Source organism: Rhincodon typus, chromosome 38, assembly GCF_021869965.1.
Source record: "Rhincodon typus isolate 14 chromosome 38, sRhiTyp1.1, whole genome shotgun sequence".
In the NCBI taxonomy this organism is placed as follows: Eukaryota; Metazoa; Chordata; class Chondrichthyes; order Orectolobiformes; family Rhincodontidae; genus Rhincodon; species Rhincodon typus.
The window spans coordinates 3669270-3693194 of record NC_063369.1 but is presented as its reverse complement, the minus strand read 5'-3'; the positions used below and the strand labels follow the sequence as shown (position 1 = coordinate 3693194).

Sequence of the window (23925 nt, the reverse complement as noted above, 5' to 3'; positions counted from 1 at the left end):
CTCAGACACAAACTAACCCAAATTCCCAATCTCATTCCCAGTTTAACTTAAATTCCCAATCCTGACCCCAATCTCAGACCCAAACTAACCCAAATTCCCAATCTCATGTCCAATTTTAGTCTAAATTCCCAACCATGACCGCAACCCTGTTTGAGGGGGAGGGGAAGGGAGGCAGTTCGGCTCGGAGCGCGTGCACTGTTCCCCGGGTAACGCGCGCCTTTTCTGAATTGAAACCTGCCTGGCGCGCGTGTCCGCGGAGCTGCTCGCTGGGTGCGCGCCTGTGTTGATATTTGAACCGGAGCCGCAGGGAGGAGGCTGGATCTCAGATAGACAGCTTTTAATAATCGTAAGCAAAACAAACTTTTACAACACTTTCGGTATTATAAAAAGTTGCTTCTGCAGAAATTCAACATGCTAATGTTTCCCCAATAAGAAAAAGGGTTAGTTTGCCGAAATTAAAAATATTATAACTTCCTATTGTATATTTTTAAAAACGTCACCCAAACATTTTTATTATTTTGTTACAAGTTTTAAGATTTCCCAATCTGCCATCCCTGAGATATTTTCTTTTCTTTTCAGTTGCAAAAGAAAGGTTAGTTTTTCTGGTCAATTATTTATGTTTGACATAAAGTTTTCTAAATCCTCATCCTTATTTAATGTTCGTTCGTGTTTTAAGACGAATCTATTTGCCCCAATAAGATAAATTACATTGTAAACAGAAGCTACTCATTTTAAGTTTGGGAAAAAAAAGTCATAAAGGATTTGTTGAAAATACACAGCAGTAACTGATAGAATCCGTGCGAGTGTTCCTAAGTTTGAAAAATGTTCTCTGTTTCAGAATCAGTTTGGTGAGAGATCTGTTTCTGCTTTAACTTTGTGTACCATAATCTTTTTAAAAATTCGCATAGACTACTTTCCAAAATGTACTTAAATTTTTAGTTACTTGTAACTATACGTCCATTTATTTGGAGCTATATTTTCTGATGTAGATGAAATGACACCCTCGCCTTGTTTTTGAATTAACGTGCCAGACACTGTAACTTTGCATCCACCCTGTTGCTAATATTTTGGAAGTATGTCATGTCCCAAATTCATCCTTTCACATCAGGTGAATTGACTGGCAGATAAACAGGGAAACCCAGTCAGCTGGAGAAATGGCAGATGTAAATAATTAACCCCAGAGGGCCATAGGGATCTAACAGTCATAGAGTGGGAAAGACCCTTCAGTCCGTGCCTACCAGATGTCCTAAATTAATCTAGTCCCATTTGCCAGCATTTGGCCCATATCCCTCTAAACCCTTCCTATTCATGTACCCATCCAGATGCCTTTTAAATATTGTAATTGTAGCTCCCACCATTAAATAGCCAGCTTTTGACTCTGGCACTGTCATTGAGGGGAAATCTCTACAGGAGATACAGTTAATGTCTTCCCATCTCACAGTAATTCCAAACCCGCATAGTCCACTTTTACTTTCTCCCCAAAACCCTCAAATAGGACTGCCCTGGCAGACCAATCGTTTCAGCCAGTTCCTGCCCTTCTGAACTAATTTCTTCCTATCGTGACTCTATTTTAACCCTTTTGTCCAGTCTCTTCCCACTTACAGTCGTGATTCTTCTGATGCTTTATGTCAGTTCCATAATTTCCAGCTTCCTGAGCCCAACTGCCTCCTTTGTACAATGGACAGGGCAATCTCTAAATATGTCCATCCCCCATCAGAATGGTCTGAAGGCTCTTCAAGCATTCCTTGAGAAGGGGCCTGAGCAGTTCCCATCCGCCATCTCCTTCTTTCACCTGGCTGAGCTCATTCTCCATCAACTATTTCTCCTTTAACTTGTCTCACTTTCTCCAAGTCAAATGTGTAGTTACGGGTAGCCACATGGGTCCTAGTTATGTCTGTCTCTTTACTGGGTTTATGGTACACTCTTGTTCCAGTCCTACTTGTACCTCCTTCCCACGACTCTTTCTCCAGTCCATCAATGACATCCAAAAATGTGTAAGCTAGGGTGGATTGGCCATGCTAAACTGCCCATGGTGTTCAGGGAAAGTGTAGGGTAGGTGTGTTAGCCATGGGACATGCAGGGTTAGGAGGATGGGTCTGGGTGGGATGCTCTTTGAAGGATCAGTGTGAACTCAAAGGGCTGAATGGCCTGCTTCCACACTGTAGGGATTCTATGATTAATGTGATTTCCTTCCCTCGTCTGGCATTGGAAAAGTTTGGCAGTTTTGCATCTAATTTCCATCCTTCTCTCGCCTTCAGTTCTGACTATTTCTTTCCCTTCCAGATGTGTTTGTTTTCATTTCTGGGGTTGGCTGTTCACCAAGATCCACTACAAATCCCACTCCACCACCACCACCACAGTTAGCTCGCCTACATGTCCTGACATCCTGCACGGATCCCCACTCTAATCTCTCTGTTTCTCCATCTCAGTCACACCTGTCCTATAGATGCCACCGTTCACAGGGTGCCTGTTTTTATTACTCCTCAAATGGCAATTTTTCCTTCACTGTGGTTGACAGGACCCTCAGCGACATCTGACCATCTCTCGCACTTTGTGCTCCTCACCCCTTTTCCCTCCTTCCTAGAACACAAATGGTAGAATGTGGAGACGGGTGGGGGTGAAATATGAGCAAAAGGAAAACACAAATAGTCACTTTCACCCTGTTTACCAACTCCAATGGGATGTCATCACCAAACATACCTTCCATCCCTTGTTAGTGCTCCACAAGGACCATTCCCTCCACAACCAGCTGGTCCACTCCTCCATCATCCTAATGCTTTCCCAATTCACCGTGGCATCTTCTCGTGCAATCACAGAAGGGGTAACACTTGCCCTGTTATGTCCTCCCTCCTTACTGCCCAACATCCCAAATACACCTTCCAGCTGAGGCAGAGTTTTATTTATACTTCCTTAAATCTGGTCTACTGTGTTAACTGCTGACAATGTGGTCTTCTTTACAGAGCCAAGACCAAACACAAACTGGGTGACTGCTTTGCAGAGCACCTGTGCACTGACTGTAAGAATGACCCTGACCTTCTCGTTGCTCACCATTTCAATAAACCATCTCGCTGTCATTCAAACATTTCTGTCCTGAGTCTGCTGCAGTAGTCCTACTAATGCAGGCTGGAGGAACACCTTCTCATTTTCCACTTAGGCACTTTACAGCCTTCAGGACACAACATTGAGTTCAGATCATGAACGCTGCCCTTCATTTTGGTTACATATCCTTTCTGACCCCAACTCTTTATGCTGCATGTCTTGTTTGCATGGGTTTGTTCTCAATAAAGCTGACATTTTCTACTATTCACTCCGACCATTAATACCTATTTTGCATCCACGTCTCTCCACTATTCACATTAACATTCCCTTTGTATTTTGCTCAGGGCACCCTCACCATCTGTCCCACCTGCTCCTCCTGCCCCTTTGTCAACAACATAAACATCGTCATTTCTAGCCACCTTCAGGTCCAAAGAGCGTATTATTGGATGTGGTGTGATAACTATTCTTTCTTTGTTACATACAGAATGGAGGAAAATGTTACTAATGGACATGACGTTGTGGTGTACAAGAGGAGAGACAAGTTGAAATGTTCCTGCTCGATGGATGTTGTCAACACAGAACCGAAAGGATCTCACTGGACAGAAACAGAATTGCAGCAGTTGATGGGGCAGCCCATGCAAGAGAAACAGAAAAAGGAGAACCAGGTCTTCATGCCTGCCCCGGCCTATTCCAGCTCTTCAACCATGCAGGCTTCGCAGACCTCTGCTGCACCAGTCACAAACAACACCATTTTTGCGCCACTGCGGCACGGGAAGGAGGAACAGGCCCATGGGCCAGAGGGTGAAGCACCTCAGTACGATATCACACTTATGGAAGAGAAGCTTCAGCCAATAGAACAGCAGCTTCAATACCTGCTGAAGAAGGCAGAGGAATTCCAGACCCACCTGGTGTACAGGTATTGCTCAGTTCACGTTTGTTCTTACTCCCCCTTAGAGGTGTAGCTCAATTCCATTCTGTTCCATTCCTCATCATTTTGTCTTCAGCCAGCTGGTACTATCCTTCTGTCGCTAAGTCTGTGACTCACAGATTGTAATTTTGCCTCTCGACTTGGATTTAGAGGGCTATTCAGCCAAGATGTGGTTTATGATCAGAACCATGATGGGATCTAATAGTTGGTCTAGATTTTGCTGTTAATGTTGGAACCAGTTTGAAGGCACTGGCAGCTATCCATGAGTAAATGAGTCAGTGCTATTTGGTGAAAGAGAGTGCTACCCAGTGAATTGTAAATCACCACAAGTTGCTGGACAGTTTGTGTCACTCTGCCTTTGGCCTCCTAAGAATGACAGTTCACCCACGGTCTCCCAGTGCATTTCACAAAGTTGTTGCGTTTTCTTATCAATTACCATTTTAAAAAATTCAGAAGATTGGTGCAGCCACGTAATAGCCTAAGCAGCTTTCTATAGAAATATATATTTCTACAAATACCCATAAAACTGTCCTGCCCTGAACTGGAGTCATAGAGTTGTGCAACATGGAATCAGACCCTTCTGCCTAATACAGAGCCTCATTCCTACATATTCTACACGTAGTAAATTGTCGTTTGTGATTTTTAAAATATTTTCTTATATTTCCTTCTGTTTCTCTTAATACAATCTTTCTCTGTTTTCACTTCTTTCTCTACCTGATTTGAGGCTAAGTGAGCCTTTCTTTTCTCTCTCACTCCTCTGTTTTCTGCTTGCTCCTTAAAACGTACGGTCAAGCAGATAGACTGTTGGTCCCCTGCTTCACAGTGAATGAAATGGAACACAAGAGGATGGGGAGTTTAAAGGCGAATGCATGGGGCATGCTGTGAAAGTCCCCTCCCTGGAAAATTCTCAGCTTTGTTGCAATTGGTTAGCCTGTCTGTTAATTGATGTTCTTTAGTCTGTTTCCCTCCCTGCAGCAGAGATCGAATTCACAACGAGGAGTTTGCAAGAGCCGTGCCAATCTTTGTGAAGACGTGCCAGCCATACTTTGCCTACCTGGAATCTACAGCACGCAGTATTCACTCTGACAGGAAGCCTCTTCCCGAGTATATCCAGAAACGGGTAATGCATCAGGAATAAGATTGAAAAGCATTTGACAAAAAAAAATTCAGAGCAACTCCTGCCCACTCTGTTTTCAGGGAGGTTTGAACAGCAGCATCCCAGGCTGATAGTCCCAGTGAGAGAGTGCTATGCTGTTGGAGTTACCGTGCCTCAGGAGAATCATTAAACCAATGCTCCATGTGCCCTGACCAGTTGGCAATGTTTCCAAGAACAGCAGGAGGGTTCTCCCCAGATTCTGGCCAAAACTTAGTCCTCGCTCCACTTCACCACATCAAATGATCCAGTTGTTATCACATTGTTCTTTGTGGGAGCTCGCTGAGTGCAAATCGGCTGCTGTTTTTCCTACAGTGGTGGCTACACTTCACCAGCTAGAGAGCACATGAGGAAATCATGGGTTCTTGAAAGATGCTTCAGAAATGCAAGGTCTTTATCTGGAATTTCCAGAATTCAGTTTGCACTCAGCTACTCCAGAGGGCAAAACGGCACTAGATTGTACCTGAACATCGAAGGGATCTCCATTATTAGAGAATGGCTTCTGGTAGATGCCAGATGGTTTGTTGGGCACAATTAAGTGCATATATTAAAGACCTCTAGATGATAGTAATGTGTCTTGAGGCACTTCACAGGAATATCATCAAACAAGGTTTGATGAGCCACTTAAGGAGATATCAGGACAGTGACTGAAGTCGGGTCGAAAATATAGACCATTCTCAAAGTCTACAAAGAGGAGAGAGAGGTGGGAGAGGATTAAAAGAGTGAATTCAAGAGCCAGAAGTATGGCTGCTGGTGGTGAGCTGATGCAGATGGGAAACCTGGGCAAAGTTGGAAGAGTCCAGAGAGAACTTGAAAGATTGTGGCATCGGCGGAGGTTACAGACATAAGTGGCATGTCCATGAAAGGATTTATAAGCAGAAATTTTAGAGTTAAATATTTTACACTGCAATGCCAAAATTAATATTACATCAAATTAAAACCAGTCCTGAATTTCTGCACCTAAATTGATTAATGGCTGATCACACTTTCATAGAGTCATAGAGATATCCAGCACGGAACCAGACCTTTCAGTCCAACAAATCCATACCGACTAAATATCCTATGTAAATCTAGTCCCATTTGCCAGCATTTGACCCATATCCCTCTAAACCCTTCCTATTCATACACCCATCCAGATGCCTTTTAAATGTTGTAATTGTACCAGCCTCCACCACTTCCTCTGACAGCTCATTCCAGACATGCTCCACCATCTGCGTGAACAAGTTGCCCCTTAGGTCCCATTTATATCTTTCCCCTCTCACCTTAAACCTATGCTGTCTAGTTTTGGACTCTCCCACCCTGGGGAAAAGATCTTGCCTATTTACCCTACTCATGCCTCTCATGATTTTATAAACCTCGATAAAGGTCACCCCTCAGCCTCTGATGCTTCAGGGAAAATTGCCCAAACTTATTCAGCCTTTGTCTATAGCCCAAACCCTCCAACCCTGGCAACATCCTTGTAAATCTTTTCTGAATCCTTTCTAGTTTCACAACATCCTTCCTATAACAGGCAGACCAGAATTGCACACAGTACTCCAAAAGTGGCCGAACCAATGTACTGTACATCTGCAACATGACCTCCCAACTCCTACACTCAGTGCACTGACCAATAAAGGCAAGCGTACCAAACACCTCCTACACTATCCTATCTATCTACCTGCAACTCCACTTCGAAGGAACTATGAACCTGCACTCCAAGGTCTCTTTGTTTAGCAACATTCCCCAGGACCTTACCATTAAATGTATAAATCCTGCCCTGATTTGTCTTTCCAAACTGCAAAGCCTCACATTTATCTAAATTAAACTCCATCTGCCACTCCTTGGCCCATTGGCCCATCTGATTAAGATCCCGTTGTACTCTGAGGTAACTTTCTTCATTGTCCACTACACCTCCAATTTTGGTGTCACCTGCAAACTTACTAACCGTACCTCCGATATTCACATACAAATTATTGATATAAATGACAAAAAGCAGTGGACCCAGCACCGATCCTTGTGGCACACCGCTGGTCACAGGCCTCCAGTCTGAAAAGCAACCCTCAACCACCACCCTCTGTCTCCTACTATATCCAAATGGCTAGTTCTCCTTATATTCCATGTGATCTAACCCTGCTAACCGGTCTACCCTGAGGAACCTTGTTGAATGCCTTACTGAAGTCCATATAGTTCACATCCACCGCTCTGCCCTCATCAGTCCTCTTCGTTACTTCTTCAAAAAACTTAATCAAGATAGTGAGACACGGTTTCTGACACACAATGCCGTGTTGTCTATCCCTGAGAGATAGTGAGAACTGCCAATGCTGGAGTCAGAGATAACACAGTGTGGAGTTGGAGGAACACAGTAGGCCAGGCAGCATCAGAGGAGCAGGAAAGCTGATGTACTGTTCCTACTGTGTTCCTCCAGCTCCACACTGTGTTGTCTATCCCTGATCTGTCCTTGCTTTCCAAATACATGTAACTCTTGTCCCTCAGGACTCCCTCCAACAACTTGCCCACCACTGATGTCAGGCTAGCTAGTCTATCATTCCCTGGCCTTTCCTTACCACCTTTCGTAAATGGTGGCACCATGGTAGCCAAACCCCAGCCTTCTGGTACCTCTCCTGTGGCTATCGATGATACAAATATCTTAGCAAGGGGCCCAATAATCACTTCCCCAGCTTCCCACAGAGTTCTAGGGTACACTTGATCAGATCCAGGGGATTTACTACCTTTATGCATATTAAACCATCCAGCACCACCTCCCCTGTAGAAGGACATTTTTCAAGATGTCACTATTTATTTCCGCAATTTCTCTATCTTCCATATACTTCTCCACAGTAAACAGTGATGCAAAATACCCCTCAATTTGCACATTAAACCAATAAGAATCCTTTGCCTATTCCTCCTCTGATTTGTACCCTTGTTTTATGTTGGTATTTTAACTCGTTAGGAAAGTTGACATAAACTTCAACACAAATCCCCACGTACGTTGGACTGTGTCGCTATTTGTGCCGTGGACTGTCCTCTCTGCAGTTCCTGATTTTTTATTCTCTGTTGTCTGCCTGATCCTTAATGTGTTTTCTCAGCTTTTGCAGTTCTCCCAGCAGCTGGCTTCAAGTCTAGAGCAGCTGGTCCTCATGTATGCATCCTTTGGCTTCATCTCGCTGGAGGAGACAGATCCCTGCAGGTAACGGGGACCCTGACCCAACCCCATCATGAGCTGCCCAATGGAAAATGAAACCACAATCCAAGAAGACACCCTGATGCGTGAAATCGAACATTTCAAACAGCCAACCTACTTGACAGGACCAGAGTGTTGGCATTGACCCTGGTATAGCCCTGCGCTGATCTGTCTGATGGTCCTGCACTCTGAGCCTGAACTGGTCAGTTTTGGCCACAGCGACAGAAGGGAATCAGTGTCTGACTTTGGCAGTTCCTTTGCCAAACTCAATCAGAAATAATGGAGACCACAATTCATCCTCAAGTCGTCTGTTGTTTCAACTTCAGTGTGATGCAAATCCATCACAGCAGCTGCCTGTATGACATGGGAGTACTTATCCCATTCTCCCAAACGTTACTATCTACTTCCACCTCTTCCAGTTCCAGATCACAACAGATTGTTCCCTGTGGAAAAATATCCTCATCTCCCCTCTGATAATTTCACTAATTCACATTAAATCTATGTCTTCCAGTTCTCCTGCTATTGGGAATGGGTTCTCCTTATTCACTGTGTTAAACACTTTGTGAATTTTCGGCAATGCAATTTCTCCTTGCCCATCATTGGCGGAGAATAGCCCTAGGTTCTCCACACTAAGTGAAATTCCTCATTCCTGGTCCCCTTCTAGTATATCGATACTTCCCCTAGGAGGTTTTGGTATTTTTTTCTGATGTATAGGGTCAGCAGGTGACAGGTATTGGGTAGATAAAAGCTAATTGTGTACTTGATTTTACTTGCAGACAGGGACAGTGAGATGAACAAATAAAATCTAAGATTCTAATCATTTTCCTACAATCACTCCAATCCCCGAATTTCCCACCCCTCTCCTTTTTGGTGGCTTAAATTATGGCGCTCCAGTATTTGCTACTTCTACAGAGGAGAGTTCCGTTTGGGGCACTGGTTTAGAGTTTCTACTTTTCGATACTGCATGCCCGTACCTTACACAGCAGCAAAGGAGCCAAGCATGCTGTTCAAGAAAATTCGGTGGAACGTGGACCTCACTGAAGGAGCATCCTATGGCGATGGGACAGATTTGTGTACAGAATAGTAAGTACAGGCATTTGATATATTTGATTTAGAGAGGCTGTGGAGAATAAAGGTTGTGTGTATTTCCAGGATGATGATATGTGGATAGTCAGGAGAAGCTGGGATTGTTCTCCTTGGAGAAATGTTGAAAGGAGACTTGATAAAGGTGCTCAGAATTCTGAGAGGGTCTACGTAAGAGTCGAGAGGGTGGATCTATTCCCAGTGGACAGACTTAGCGCAATTGACACTGCAACCAAAGGTGATAGGAAGACCTTTCTTTAAAAAAAAAGACACAGCAAGTGGTTAGGATCTGGAAGGCATTGACTGAAAGGTGGTGGAGACAGATTCAAATATGGTTTTCGGAATGGAATTGAATGAGCACCTGAAGAGAGACAAGCAGAAATGTGCAGCTTTGGGGAAAGGACTAGCTAAGCTGCTTTTCAGAGAGCTAGCACTGCCACAAGGAACCAAACAATATATCTCAGTGCTGTAACCATTCTGTGGTTCCATTCCACCATTCCAAGGTATTCAAACGACCGGAGCTTGCATTGTAACATAATAAACAGGCTAGTTTATTTGAAGATGTATAACTATATAGTTTGCCTATTCTGAGCATTTCTAATTGAGTTACATTACTGCTGTACTGTCAACTTCTACATGGATCCTCAGAGTACTTCTCCTGTCCCATTGTATTATTGTGCAGTTACTTCCTGTGTTTCAAGGAGGCTAATCAAGTGATGGACAATAGCCAGCCCAGTTCCAAAAATACAACTGCCAAAAGCAGGCGCCTGTGGTCTATTGGTCGCTGGATTCAGGTAGAACCATCTCCAAGGGAACCAGATCTCCTTTGCTGGTAACTGCTGCTATTGAGCTTTCTAGGATATAGAATGAATTAGATCATAGAAACAGGCTATTTAGCCTAACTGGTCTGTGTTAATGGTTCTGTTCTGTTCTGCCCTGCCCCTCAACCCCCACTGTATTGTCTCTCAATAATAGATCCTTTCTCTAGGCACTCCATCTCAAGGATCTGCTGCTAAATACATTTACCCTCAATTTACACAGACTAGCAATCAGGAATTTTTTTTCTGTGGTATGTGGGTGTCAGTGGCTGGCCAACATTTCTTGGCCATCCCTAGTTGCCCTTGAGAAGGTGGTGGCAAGCTGCCTTCTTAAACCACTGCAGTCCTCCTGCTGTGGGTTGACCCATAATGCTATTGGAGAGGGAATTCCAGGATTTTAACCCAGCACCAGGATACTGAGTAGCTTAGCAGAAAACTGAAGGTGCTGGTGGTCCAATACCTCTACTCCTAAGTGGAATCAGTCTACTCATTGTCCAGATGTTGATCAGTTGTAGCTTTCCCCATTCTACTGCTTATGTCTAAGTTAGTGGCTTCTGATATGTCAATACTATTCGTGCAGTGCAGAACTTTGGCTGTTGTGAAGGTGCTGTTTGTGTTGTGGAGTTTAGGCCAAAAAAGATTTTTCTTTATTGAACATCCATGCTGTAACAGTTTGTCAGACTGTGCATTGCTTGTTAAATAAAACAAAAGGCTGAAAAAAAGTTAAACAGGAACACTTAGAAGTACCATATCCAATCCTATTCAGTCTAGCTCAGACTTCCACCAAAAGAAAAGATGGGAGGTTAAACTGTATTAGCTCCCATAGTTGTAGCAGAAGGAATTTTTATTGTTGGATTACAAATCACTGAAAATAAGGTCACAAACCTGTAAGATGGTGGATTGTTATTGAACAAGGGAATGGAAAGAGTGAGAGGTGAAGGGAGTGAAACACTCCAAAATGCCCATTCACCTCATTACAACTGCATTTAAATTTTCTCATCATTGATCACTTCTACATGTCATGGCCTTCATCTGTACCATCCAAGCTGAGTAAAGGAAATCAAGTGAAGGAAATGAGAGGGGAAATTAGCACTTCATTTCAGGCCAAGAAACAGACATGCTTTATAACCATAGCACTGCACTGTAACATGGAAGAGGTGTAGTTCACTGTTTCTAAAAAAGAAAACAAATGCCATTTTGCTATTTCAGATGAAGTAGTGATAGAATTAGATTATGTTTTGGATTCTTTGTGTGGAGATAGATATGGTGTACTAGGCATTGAGTCACCATGTGCCACTTTGAACAGTTGTAAATTCCATACAAATTACTCTGCAGTGGTGAGCTAAGGACAGGGGCTGAACTTGAACAAAGTATGTATGTATCTAACCAAAAAATATTAGCCTTTACGTCCTGCTTCTTGAAGGGAGGAAGAGAGGAGGTACTGTCCAAGTTATGGCTAATGTGCAGGGAAAACTTAAATTATAAGCTTTAAAGAAAAAAAAACCTTTAAAAAACAAGACTATACTTACCCCATAAAGAGGTTCTGTGCAAGTAAAAAGACTCAGGTCTGGTGCTGTAACAGCTGGTGAAAAATCAATTCATAATTCAGTCTGCAATATGGGATTGTTTATGGAGAGAGTTCTAGCATTGTCTAAGTCACCTATTTATGGATTTTAGGTTTCTATACAAGCAGCCTCGAGGTGACTACGAGCTCCTTGTCACTATTGGGTTTGAGGAACCGTCGCAGATTGCTGCTACAGATCTCCTCGTGGACATCCTTTTGAGTCAGAGATCAGCTGACCTTGCAGGAACTTGCCCCCCCAAACTGAAACAGTCCTCTTACTTAGAGATCCAGAGTCACACGGACCTCCCAACATCTAACTGCCAGGTGGTTCCAACTGGACTCAATTCAGAGTCCTTTACCAGTTAACCCATTCACACAGGCAAAGTTCCAATTTCAAAGAAGGACCATTTGCTGAAGAGCTATTGACTTATGGAGTAGGGAAAACAACAAACACCACCTTCTGGTCTTAGATGCTAATTAGGACCAGCTTCCCCAAACAAAAAGGCAGAGTCTATTTACTTAGTCACAAAAAAGGGCACAGCTGAAAGTAAAGTGGTTTATATTTAAAAACTAGTCACTAGAGTAGAGAAATTGATTTGGTAGGGAAGGGCTTGGATCAAGCTTTTAAATGCATTAAGGGAACATTGTATCTAGATACAGATTTCTGCAGTAACAAGTCTGTACACTAGTGTACCATATAAAATGTATTAAGATGCCTCACAACTGACTTGGTGATAAAAAGAGCTTAGGGATGTGTAAAAAGGAACATGTACTAGTACAGGCAGCCAGATTAAAGCATGCTTAAAAAACTAGTAAGCATTCATAAAGTGGAAGCTTCAACTATGAAGTTTTTAATAAAACAAGATCACTTATAAACTAGTCAAACCACAAGTCAGACTCATTTATTCCTATCAGAGACATTGACTCAACATTTTTTGTACTTTTTTTTAATTCAGTATACACCTTCACAAGAAAATCATACAGGGGAAGGCCATTTGGCAGCAGCTAAAGCTGAGTCACTGTCTTAAATGTATTTCATGCTTTAGTCAACATTTAGTTTGTAGACTCAAGACTTCAATCTCAATCCTGCACTTTTTCCACAAGAGAGAAATGTAACCTGGTTAGGAAGTGTTGTACTTCAGCTTTGCATTTTCTTCTAGCATGTCAAAAGCAAAACACTTAATGCTTCAGAAAAATCACTCATGCAAACATGAATTTGTTAACTTTATGAACCAGTGCAAGCTCAATGACCCAAAAAAGTGCACTCAGGCAATGCTGTCATAGCTGTAAGACAAATCAACAAAAATTCCATTAAGTGTATCATCAGATCTCAAAAAAAATAGGTTCAGGTCTTGATTTGCCCAAACAATGATCTGACTGCTAAATACATTATTGGTCAACTTAAATTCAAAACTAAAGTCAGCATAACCTAAAAAATACCACTAAAAAAATAAAACATTTACCATTTGGACAGTCTTAACCCTGATGTGCTTATAGAGCACATGTCCAAATTTCTGTACAGCTTTTCTACAGTTCTGGCACAATCCAACAAATTGACTATTTGACATATGGCTTGAAATTCTAGAATTTCAAACTGTACCCAAAGTAGGTATTAATGCAACCTAAAGCATTTTAATTATCACAGAAAGTGTGTTCTTGACCCATTGCTTTACAGGTAAGCACAACTAGTATATACACCAGTGCCCCACAGAAATAGCTAATTGAATGCTGTATGAAAGCAATGTCCATTTTGGACCTGGGCAGAAAAATCTAAAATCCAGTTTGTTGTTAAACTGTTTGTTATCAGCACTGGATAAAGATTTACCAGTAAACTGGATGCAAAACAAATTGTTAAGAATGAACAACTTCAAAAAAGTGAACAACCACCAAAGCAAAAAACTAAACTAAAATCACTGGCAAGGCCAAAAGTTGAATTGTCCATGTCTAATTACCTTGGATTGCTTTAGTGGACATCTTGCATTTTTGGCAGTTAAAAAAAACAACTGGAGGTAGTGCAGCACACAATATGCACCTGCTGTCAGTTTAAAGAGGACTCATGTGGCTCTCATCCCAGAGATTACTACTAATTTTAAACAGCTAATGCCAGTTAGATGAAAATCCTAGCTAAGATGTTGCATTCATTTACCACTTTTTACTTACATTGCTTATTTCCAGTTAGGATGCAAGTGTTCAAAGTCTGATGTCCCGTCTTTAAAAGTTACTGCTCAATGTATGACCTTCAGATTTAAAGTCAAAATTACCCTATGCAAGCCAACATCTGTGGGTCATGGGCAGTATATCAGCATGTTGATCCTAAAGCCAAGGGACTGTAGACTAAAACAAAAAGCAAATATAGAATACCCAGTTTACTTGCAAATACAAGGCTGTATAAAAATTGTTGCTTTGTTCCAAAAAAAAGAGTGTTCCCTGCATCTTTGCATACTACACATCTAAGGACACTTAAGTAACAGTTCATCCACTGGGATCCTTGAAAATGTGCAAAAATAATTGCACCAATGCACTAGAGACAAAACATTCTTCATTTGAGGAGACGACCTCAGGTCTGCATCATGGCTTCTACACGTTCCAGTTTTTTTTGGGGGGAGTGTGGGGTGAGGAGGTCAGAGAAAATTCTGAACTTGGGCTGCAAGAGCAAACCTAAATTGCTAGAATTCCATCTTAAGAGATTTTGTTCCTCCCTTTTCAAAAATTCAAGGTTGGTTGGTAGTAACGTTTCCACTTACAAATAAAACAATGATAGAGGCAACTTAGACAAAGCTAGGCACATAGCCAAGAGCCCAAGACAGCTGTTTAAAAAAAAAAAGAGCTAAATCTTGAACTATCTAGCTACATTAGATACACAGCATTAGATCTTCATTGCAAACTTACACCTTGTTCAAAATCACCTGTCAGAAAATGCTTTAAAAAACTGTAGCTAAAATATTAAAAGTTATTTGCACCCAAGTTTAGCAAATAACCCTCAAGTTGGAACACAAACATCATTGGAGATTACCATTAAAATCTAGGCAGCTTTGGAGCAGATACACAAACACAACATTCAAATTCAGGGAACAAGAGTTCTTGTCAGGTTGAAGATCCAGACAAAAGCCTTTATACTGTGAAAAACTCCAAACCTGTTGAATGCATGAAGTACAATTTTTTTTTTTTTTTTTTTTTTAAAATAAAAAGAACAAAAAAAAAGTGATAATAGTACTTCAAGGCTGGTTCCCATCATAAAATGCATTGTCTTGGACCTGGAAGTAGGAATTTGAAAACATTGTTGAGCACTTAGAGCATACCACCATTGTGCTCTTGGATAAATCCATACAAAGCCCACCAGGGCATGTGGCCCCTAGTCTAGATGACTTTTTTTTAAAAAATTAACTTTACCAACCGACTTAGAACCACTACCTTTTGAGGCTAGAACGTACAAGCAAGAAGAAAAATAAAAATTTAGTGATGAGTCTCTAGCTCCACTACAGTCCATTCACCCTGGGAAGAGGAAATATCTTCAGGAGAAAAGCTGGTGACAGATGTGATGCTGGCTGTGGAGTCATCTAGTGGTGATATAAGACCTGTCCACTTGCTCAGCTCTGCTTGGTCAACTGTCACCTTACTTTGTAATTTCGTACCATCTCCAGAGAGCAGCAACGTCTGGTTGATCAGCTGCTGCACAACCTTCACCGGTTCAATCTGTAGCATCAAGACCCTCTCACTGGGCTCCTCGATGAGTTCAGGATGTCGCCAGCCTGTCGGTTTCTGACTTTGCTCTTTCTCGAGGTCATCATCCAACCTGGTCTCCTCTGCTGTTTCTACTTCATAGATGGTGGAAAGGATAGGAGGTAGCGGTGGTGATATCCATGGTACACCAGCATGCGGCTGTAGTGGTGTTTGATCGCTCAAGAGGCCTGCAACAGTTGACAGCACTTGAAGATTGAGAGAATAGTTCAAGCAGCAAAAATCCACCTTGTGCATGCAAATCTACAACTTAGAAGGATGTAATTGTTTGCACAGAGTAAGATGTAGACAGTGAGCACAAGCACATTTGTGATAAACTAGATGACAGGCATTCCTGCACAACAATATAATTGATCCTATTGTTTGGGAATGGATGGACTAGAAATGAGTAGAGATTTGATTTGGTGTTATACATTCCAATGCTTAACTGATCTTGATAACAATGAGTTTTCCTTCCCCAGGGGTTTACTTCCACCTTAAATATTCAATGACCCAACTTCCACCACAAGACTAAAAAGTTCCAAAAGGTCACAACAATTTCTGATCAAATCTTAATTTGGGGTCACTTTTCTAGAAAAAAAGTTTGGATAGTTGTGGATTGACCCACAAGGTAAAGCATTTCCATTTCTACTTCCACCATGTCAAGACCATTCAAGGTTCTTATACCCTTGAACAGTCACCCCTCACTCTAACCACCAGTGAAAACAAGTCCAGTCTGTCCAATCCATTTGCATAGAACTTGCTCATTCCAGGCTAATAAAATGAAACCACCTCTGAATCACCAGTGAATTTACATCCTTCCTTAGAACTATAGGGTGTTGGAAGTGTGATCTGTGTCCTGTGTAATTTTACATCCCTTTAATTCCTGTGTCTTTTTGGAAGCATCACATTCTCATTTATTTGTTGCACCTGGCTTCAAACATGGACTTCTGCAGAAGTCATCTAGCTAAGTCTTGGAATTCTGCAGTCACCTTTCACAGACTTTCCTGTGAAACAGAACCACATTTTCCCCCACATCCACCAAGTCTTTGCCCACTTAAACTTGTCAATAGTTGGCCATTGGCAATTTCTCCACATTCACTTCACAAGAGGACTGTTTTACCTTGTCTCACCTGCAAATTTACCCAATTCTGCTTCACTATAATTAGTGTGATTAGGTGGAGCAAAAATTCAAAACCACCAACCAAAGCAAACTATAGAAGCAGCATGAAAGTGTGTCTTATTCCAAGTACAGGCAACACTTCAGTCTCAATCTGCAGACAGTAATTAAAATGATGAAGCCCACATCCATTACATATCTTTGGAGTATGAACTACTTTGCAGGACACAAAGCTTCAACAGTTGATTAATTCACATACATTTCATTTTTGTTCCGTATATACACACACAAGTAGCAATTGTAGCGTCAGAAAGGGGACAAAAAGTGAAATGAGACAAAAAAATGCAAGTCAAACAGTTGCTTGGCTGGGATTGCCAGAGATCAGAGTGCCTAAAATATTTTGTAACTTTAGTTGAATGACAGCAACTTTACTCACTGGTTGTTTCCAATCTAGCAGTCTTATAGAAAAAGGTGTTTGTTAGAAAGGCCACTGCTTCAGAAACAATTTATTTGAAATGAATTAAAGTCAATACACAGATATGAAATTACTGTGACAGAGAGGTTAGACAGATCTATCCCAGATGAAAAATGTTCAATACAAGTCTAGACCACCACTGTAAAACAGTAACTTAGACAACAGCAGAGATGCTTTTCATTTGATAGGTGAACCATTGCCCCAGTAATTGGAGACCAAATCACCCAATAAGCCCTCAACTGGTCAACAGTACAATTGTACAACTCTCCACTGGAGGGAACATGCAAGCAAGCTGTTACACAAGTTCCAAGTCATGATTGCAGTATCGTAGACCGATTGAAAGGAAATGAAGGATCTTGAGAGACTGTACATTTTCAGAATGAAAAGCAGGGAACTGTTTCAAAATGTTGTCCAAAGGGCTGCTTTTACCAGACTACATTCACAAAAAGAAACAGCCAGATTGCAGTTCAATGCTAAAATTTATTACAAGTGATGCATCTATGAACACATGCTAACTGGTTTCTCAGCCAATTGTGTCAGTTCATTACAATTACATGGGCTTGACTGGGGAGATAGGGGTGAGGTCAGAGACCAAATTGCACCTTCCCAGCACCTAATCAAAAAAAAACACAGACAGCAGTAATTTGAGGACAAGCCCTCTTTGAAATGGCCAATTCCAGTGTTATGCCAAAAAAAAAAGTGACTACCAGAGGAGAAAAGTTTTGAACATATTTCAGCCTCACTACTGGAATAGATGATTTAGTGGCATAATACAGAATTTGTTGATTAGGGTAAAAAAAATTTACAGGCATGCAAATCAAGCTCAGTGCAGAATTCAGTCCAAGTCATAGGCTTCCCATCTGATATTAACATCTATTTCACTGATCCTTTACCCTCATGATTTAGTCAGCTTACCTTTGGATACAATTGCATTTAACCAAGTTCTATACGTTACCTGTCAACAGCCTATCATTCTTTTCACAAGCAGCGTAGTACCGCTGCTGATGCAGCATGTGATTGCCATTTGCATCAGTGGTAGGAGTGGACAGCTTCTGCACATTAATCACACCCTCATCAAGGTGGTCCATTGGATATCTTGCAACAGGTTCCTCAACATCACAAGACTTGGATTGATCAGACTCCAATTTTGTTTCTGCCAGGTCACTGTCTTTGACAGGTGAGAAAGTCACTTCAGGAACAATAGCATCTCCCACATTCTGAGGAAGACTATTCTCAAGACAAAGGCTTACTTCAGCTCCACAAGACTGATGGTCCATTGCAAGGCCTGCTCTTTGGCCACAAGGGGAAACTTCTGTTGAAGATCCAACAGCCAACTGCATGCAGTTTTGAGAAGCAAGGGAATGAGGAGCCTCAGCTGTTGTAAGTTCTTCACTCTCATCCACAGCATGAAGAGTCAAGTGTTTGAAGGAGCCTGAGGAAGCAGCGTGGTTCGGTGCTTCCAATTTAGAGTCCATTGTGGTTTTGTCCTCAAATACTGGATTGTCAATTCCTTCCAAACCACATTGGCCAGACTCATTCACTCTTTCACAGTCAGCCTCCAAGTGGTCTTCATCCTCCGAAGACACCATGGGCTCTGTTGAGCGATCACCATGTAGATCATCTGCTGCAAATGTATCTGGCTCTTCATCAACCCTTTCCAAGTGAATCCCCAAATCCTGATCCAGATCATCTAGTGGGCTCAGTATAGTCTGAGGAACACAAAGGTCCCCAGATTCTAGTTTCTCAGACTTTGATTCTACTCCTGAACTGCTGTCATAGTCCTTCAGCTCCTCAGGAGTACTGGTGGTACTGCTACTTTTTCCTGCCAAGTCAGGACCACTCAGTGTACTTGACTTGGAAACACCCTGGTCTTCATGTGACTCCTCTGAAATTCCCAGCTTCTGCTCTAATAGCAGGACAGAACCCTCCACCTGTCTGGTTTGTCTGGTCTCCAGTAGGTTTGGAGATTCAAAGAGGTGATCTTGGTTGACTTCACTTTGAAGAGTTTCAGGGCAAAGCTCATTAGGAGATTCTTCTGTATCTGCCTCTTCAGAATACTCATACAAGCCAAGCTTTACTTTCTCTACATTAGATAGATGACTGTCCATCTCAGGAGAACTGTCATCAAGACAACATTCTGAAGGTGGCCCTGCACGAGGTGCCAGATCCTGCAGCGTTGGCACAGGGGCAGCACTGCCATTGATGTTGGCTGATCCATCTTCCATTGGGGACCCATCCTCAGTTGAACTCTGAGACATGGCCTTTCCTGAAGTTGGTGAACCAGATTCAGGAAGCAAATGCTGTACTTGCAAGTTGTTCAAATCAGTTTTCCCATTAATGGGAGTATTGGCCTCATCATTAAACTGTTCAGCTTCAGTTTTGCTCGAGTCCACTTTGACAGGCATTTTGAATGAATCAGGAGTGCCAAGGCTTTGCTCTTCATTTTTTTGATGAAAGTTTAAATCAGCTTCTGTCATTTGGTCACTCAGACCCTCGTTTCCTTCATCCAAGTCAATAATAGCTTCTGTTGAATCTTCCTTTTCAGCTTCTGCTACTGTGTTTGCTCTCATCCAAGAGTTTGCTTCTACCTTTTCATCCTCCATCTTTACTTCTTCAGCTGAGATCAAGATAATTTCAGTGTTGCTAAGGCAAGGGGCTGACTGCATTTGCTGGGGAGATGGAAATTCTTCGATCTTTAGGTGCCCCTGAGGAATCACTGTCACATCTTCACTGGACAGTATTGCACTCATTTCCTCATTGACCACTGCACACTCTACCTTAGCTGGCATTTTTGGCAGAGCTCCTGCCTGCCCTACAGCCCTCATTTCCTCATCAACGTAGTTTTCAGAAATAGGCTTCCTGGCAGAGGATGACAGAATCTTATTTGGCAAGGATTGCTTCTCAACATTTCTCTTCAAAGGTTTAGTCGATTGTTTGGGAACATTTCCTGCAGACATCTTTGAAGTGGTGTTACCTGGCTGTGGTCTTGCAGTGGATCTGGTAGACACTTTAGGCAGTTGACCCTTCACTCTTGCATTTAAGGTCTTCCCCTCTGCTTCTGAGGGTTTTGCAGACATCGGTTTTGTTGACTTCACTGCTCGGGTGACTTTGAGTTCAGAGCTGGAGCGGGTTGTCAGTGAAGTGGCTGACTTAACATCTGGAAGAGAAAGTGGTAACAGTAAGTGGAGGGAAAAAACCATTACAGCTCTTTCCATCATTATCCAGTACTTGAACAAGTGAGCAGGGATCACCTTAAATATTGGTCAGCTTCAAAAAAGGTGGGTATTTTGGATTTCCACAACCCTTTGTAGAAGCACTTCATACAAACACTTCTTGAACAGCCCCATTCTAAAACTAACATTTCCTCTTGTTCAGGGATTTCCAGAGGAGATTGGAGAGAAATATCAATTCCTTTAAGCATCACGTAGGGCATAGATGTTTGTTTGTCCATCAAAATTATGCTAGCTCCTTTGGAGTCATCAAGTAACCCCCCCCCACCCCAACCTTGCAATATGTTTTTCAAGTGACTGAATGTTTTTCTTGAAGTCAGTTTCTGCTTACACCACTTTTGCTGTTCAAGGCACTCAAAATTCCTCATTCCACCATCTCAGTCCCCAATCCCAGTTTGCGATAGCCAAGAGGAAGTGTTTCTTTTGGTCTACTTTATCCAAAACCATCTGAACACCAATCTCACCTCAAACTTCCTTTGCTAAGGAGAACAAGCCCACCTTCTCCCATCTGGAATAAAATCCTCATCCTAGATGCATCCATTAGGAGACCAGAACTGGATGCAAAAATGCAAGGGGGCTGACCAGAACTTAGTGATGCAGCATAATACTCCTGGTTTTGGACGGAAATGCCCAACTTTATTTTTAAAAATCCCATTTGCTTTACTAACCACTGTCCTGCAAACTCAAATCCATGCACAGCTGAACTTCCCATCCCTCTAACCTTCTAAACCGGGGTCATTAAGACCTTAACGCCACTCCCAATTTTGACCACAAAATGTTTTAACACACTCCATTCATCACTTGTCTTCTCATTCCACTTGTCTATACCCATCCTCTTGCTGAAGATTCACATCTTCACTGTCCCTTTGATACAAGTTAAACAACTTCCACAGTGATCAATATATAAATTCCCAAAGGTTGTTCTAAAGCTGATCTTTGGGGAAAGCAAAGTCTGTAAACAGGAATCCATCATGACTCTCCACTTTGGTCATTAAGTCTTTTATATAATTGGATATGGATCCTCATTTTTAATTCAGAGGGGAATTTTTAAGACTCATTTTCTTGGCCATGTTTCAAAATCCATATGACCATTATCTACTGCTGTCCTTTCGGTCTTCTGTAACCCACTAAACCCTCAACTTTAAGCAAATACTGTTGACCCACTACCTAAACCTCTCCAGTCACTAGTTCATTTTCTTCCTCCTCCAGGTACAGACTTCAAAAAGCTACCCACTAGTTACTAGGTCTAGCCTCCCTGACAAGGAATGCTACTGTAATCCTCTACCACCTCCCCAAAACTGAAAGAGACTTTGCATAACCCAACCCCTCTCAAACCTGACTTCCTCCAGCATCCTGTACAGACCAGGGTTTCATAGACTCCAATTCCAGGCTGCCTTTCTAGTCACTCCCACAGCCACAGTTTTGTATTGCTGTTCCTGATGTTTCTTCCTTTGGAAAGAATGTGCTTTGTTCTGCTTCCCTCAACCAGATCAACCCATCCCTCGCAAGGCCCACTGCACCTTTTAATCAGTGCTCATTTTCCCCTCAAACCACCATCTCCCTCATCAAAAGGGAGTCCCATTCAACTTTCACCTTAGTAAGGATTTAACAATCATCAGTCTCTCCATTTGACCCCAGCCAATATTCCTTACTCCCCCCACCACCCCCATCTGGGGGAGGGAGTGCATAACTGGTAACAATCACAAGATTAATCAATCCCAAGACCCAGCTGAAAGTTCTGGGGAACCCAAGTTTGAATCCTGCTAATGGCAGATACTGGAATTTGGATCTAATAGAAACCAGGCATCAGGAGATGCATGACTAGGGATAGGCAATAAAATCACAGCCAAATCAGTGATGTCCCCATCCCAGGAAAAGAACAGACTGAAGTTCACCTTTACTCTTGCCTGAAAGATCACCCGACAGGCACTTTGTCTACAATATACTTAAAAACAAACATTTCTCAGCTCTTCACTTTTTATTCCAACACTCTGCACTGCAAAGCATTTAAATTCTTCACTATTGAGGTCTGTAGAATACACTTAGTATTGTACCTTTCCTTCCTCAACACTAACCAGCTGGGACCAAACTTCATGCTCCCTACCCTCAGCCAGCATTTTGTCTTTACAAGACCATCTCCCTAACCAATATTCCCACCCCAGTTAGTTCCCCCTCCCCAATCTTGAGATTGCTTAGTCAACATGTACATGGATGCCTCTGCAGCAGGTAGAGCTTGGACACAGGTCTCCTGGCTCAGAGGTAGGGACACTGCCACTGCACCACAGGAACCCAAATCTGAAGAGTTTAACATGTGTTATTGGTATGATATTCTCTCATTGTTTCTGCTTTAAGTTTGTGACTACACTGTGGCATTGAGAGGTATTTTGTCATTTTTTGGGGGAGGTTTTAAGGCAGAGGTGCAAGCTGTTTACTGAAAACATGTAAACAGCTTGTAGTGTCCTGGAGTTTTTCCCTTAAAAAAATGCTAGAACAATAGAAGCAGCCTGAATGGATGTGGTCAAGCTCCCACAGAACTAGGCTTTTGAAGCTTTAGCTTTCAGCAGTTGCTGCTGGGGGTGTTGAAGTAGAAGCAGAAGCTATTTTCACTGGTCTCGTGGTTACAGCTAAAAAAAAGGTGGGGCTGCATGAGAGTTCTGAAATTTGCCTTTTGCCAAGTGTTTATGGATGTTACTACATTGGAATGGTTAACTAGTTAATAAATTATTCTCAAGATTTCCCAATACAGTTAAATTATTCCAATGTCTTCTTTGTTGTACTTTAACTATAGAAAGTAAAACTGTACAGCACAGGAACAGGCCATTTGGCCCATAATGTTGTGCTGAACATGACACCAAATTGAACTTGGTCCATATACCTCTATTCCTTGCACATTCATGTGCTTATCTAAAAGTCCCTCAAATACCCCTATCATATCTGCCTCCACCACTACCCTGGCAGTGTGTTCCAGACTCCTACTACTGTACAAGAAACTTGCTCATCGTCATCAAACTTCCCTGCCCACCCACCTTAAAATGCATGCCAATTGACTCAAATTTCCTAGAACACGTTGAGCATTTCTTCACAGTGGGGTGAGCCAGAACAGCACTGGGACCATTCAATTTGAACAGATACCTCGTCCCAAATCTGGTTCCAATACCCCAAGGATTGGAGTCAGGCCTTCCACATCAAATGCTTCAGCACATTAATCTTAACTGACACCCTCAATAAGCCAAGAGATATTATTATACCTCAAATACTGTGATGTTTTCTATTTAAGTGCAATGTCTGAGTAGTCAGTTGAGGGCATGAGTGAGAAGACTTCTTGTCTTAAATAGAACTTGCTGGAAAGTTACATTGTGATTGATCCCATAAACAGAGCACAGTGATGTGTAGAGATAGTAGGAACTGCCAATGCTGGAGAACTTGAGATAACAAGGTGTAGAGCTGGATGAACACAGCAGGTCAAGCAGCATCAGAGGAGCAGGAAGGCTGACGTTTTGGGTCTGGACCCTTCTTCAGCTTTCCTGCTCCTCTGATGCTGTTTGGCCTGCTATGTTCATCCAGCTTTACACAGTGATGTGTATACCTCCTGCATTACATTTCCATTACTTTGTTTCCACATGGACTGCAGAAGCCTC

General features: G+C 42.2%; 2 protein-coding genes across 3 annotated transcripts in view; one reads left to right on the top strand and one right to left on the bottom strand.

Annotated features, from left to right (window-relative positions):
* The first annotated feature begins 3524 nt into the window (after nucleotides 1–3524).
* c38h19orf67 (chromosome 38 C19orf67 homolog) lies at nucleotides 3525–12111 on the top strand. Its single transcript, XM_020535615.1, has 6 exons — nucleotides 3525–3955; nucleotides 4943–5087; nucleotides 8186–8286; nucleotides 9175–9363; nucleotides 10046–10195; nucleotides 11859–12111. The coding sequence occupies exons 1-6, from the start codon at nucleotides 3525–3527 to the stop codon at nucleotides 12109–12111; spliced, it is 1269 nt and encodes a 422-aa protein (XP_020391204.1).
* Nucleotides 12112–17517: 5406 nt separating this feature from the next.
* Nucleotides 17518–23925, bottom strand: part of LOC125487267 (AP2-interacting clathrin-endocytosis protein-like) — a 40683-nt gene continuing 34275 nt past the window's right edge. For both annotated transcript variants that reach the window (XM_048618117.1, XM_048618118.1), the window contains exon 5: nucleotides 17518–20214. In XM_048618117.1, coding sequence (XP_048474074.1) covers nucleotides 18002–20214 — 2213 coding nt within the window. In that variant the 3' untranslated portion in view covers nucleotides 17518–18001. The remainder of the gene's footprint in view (nucleotides 20215–23925) is intronic.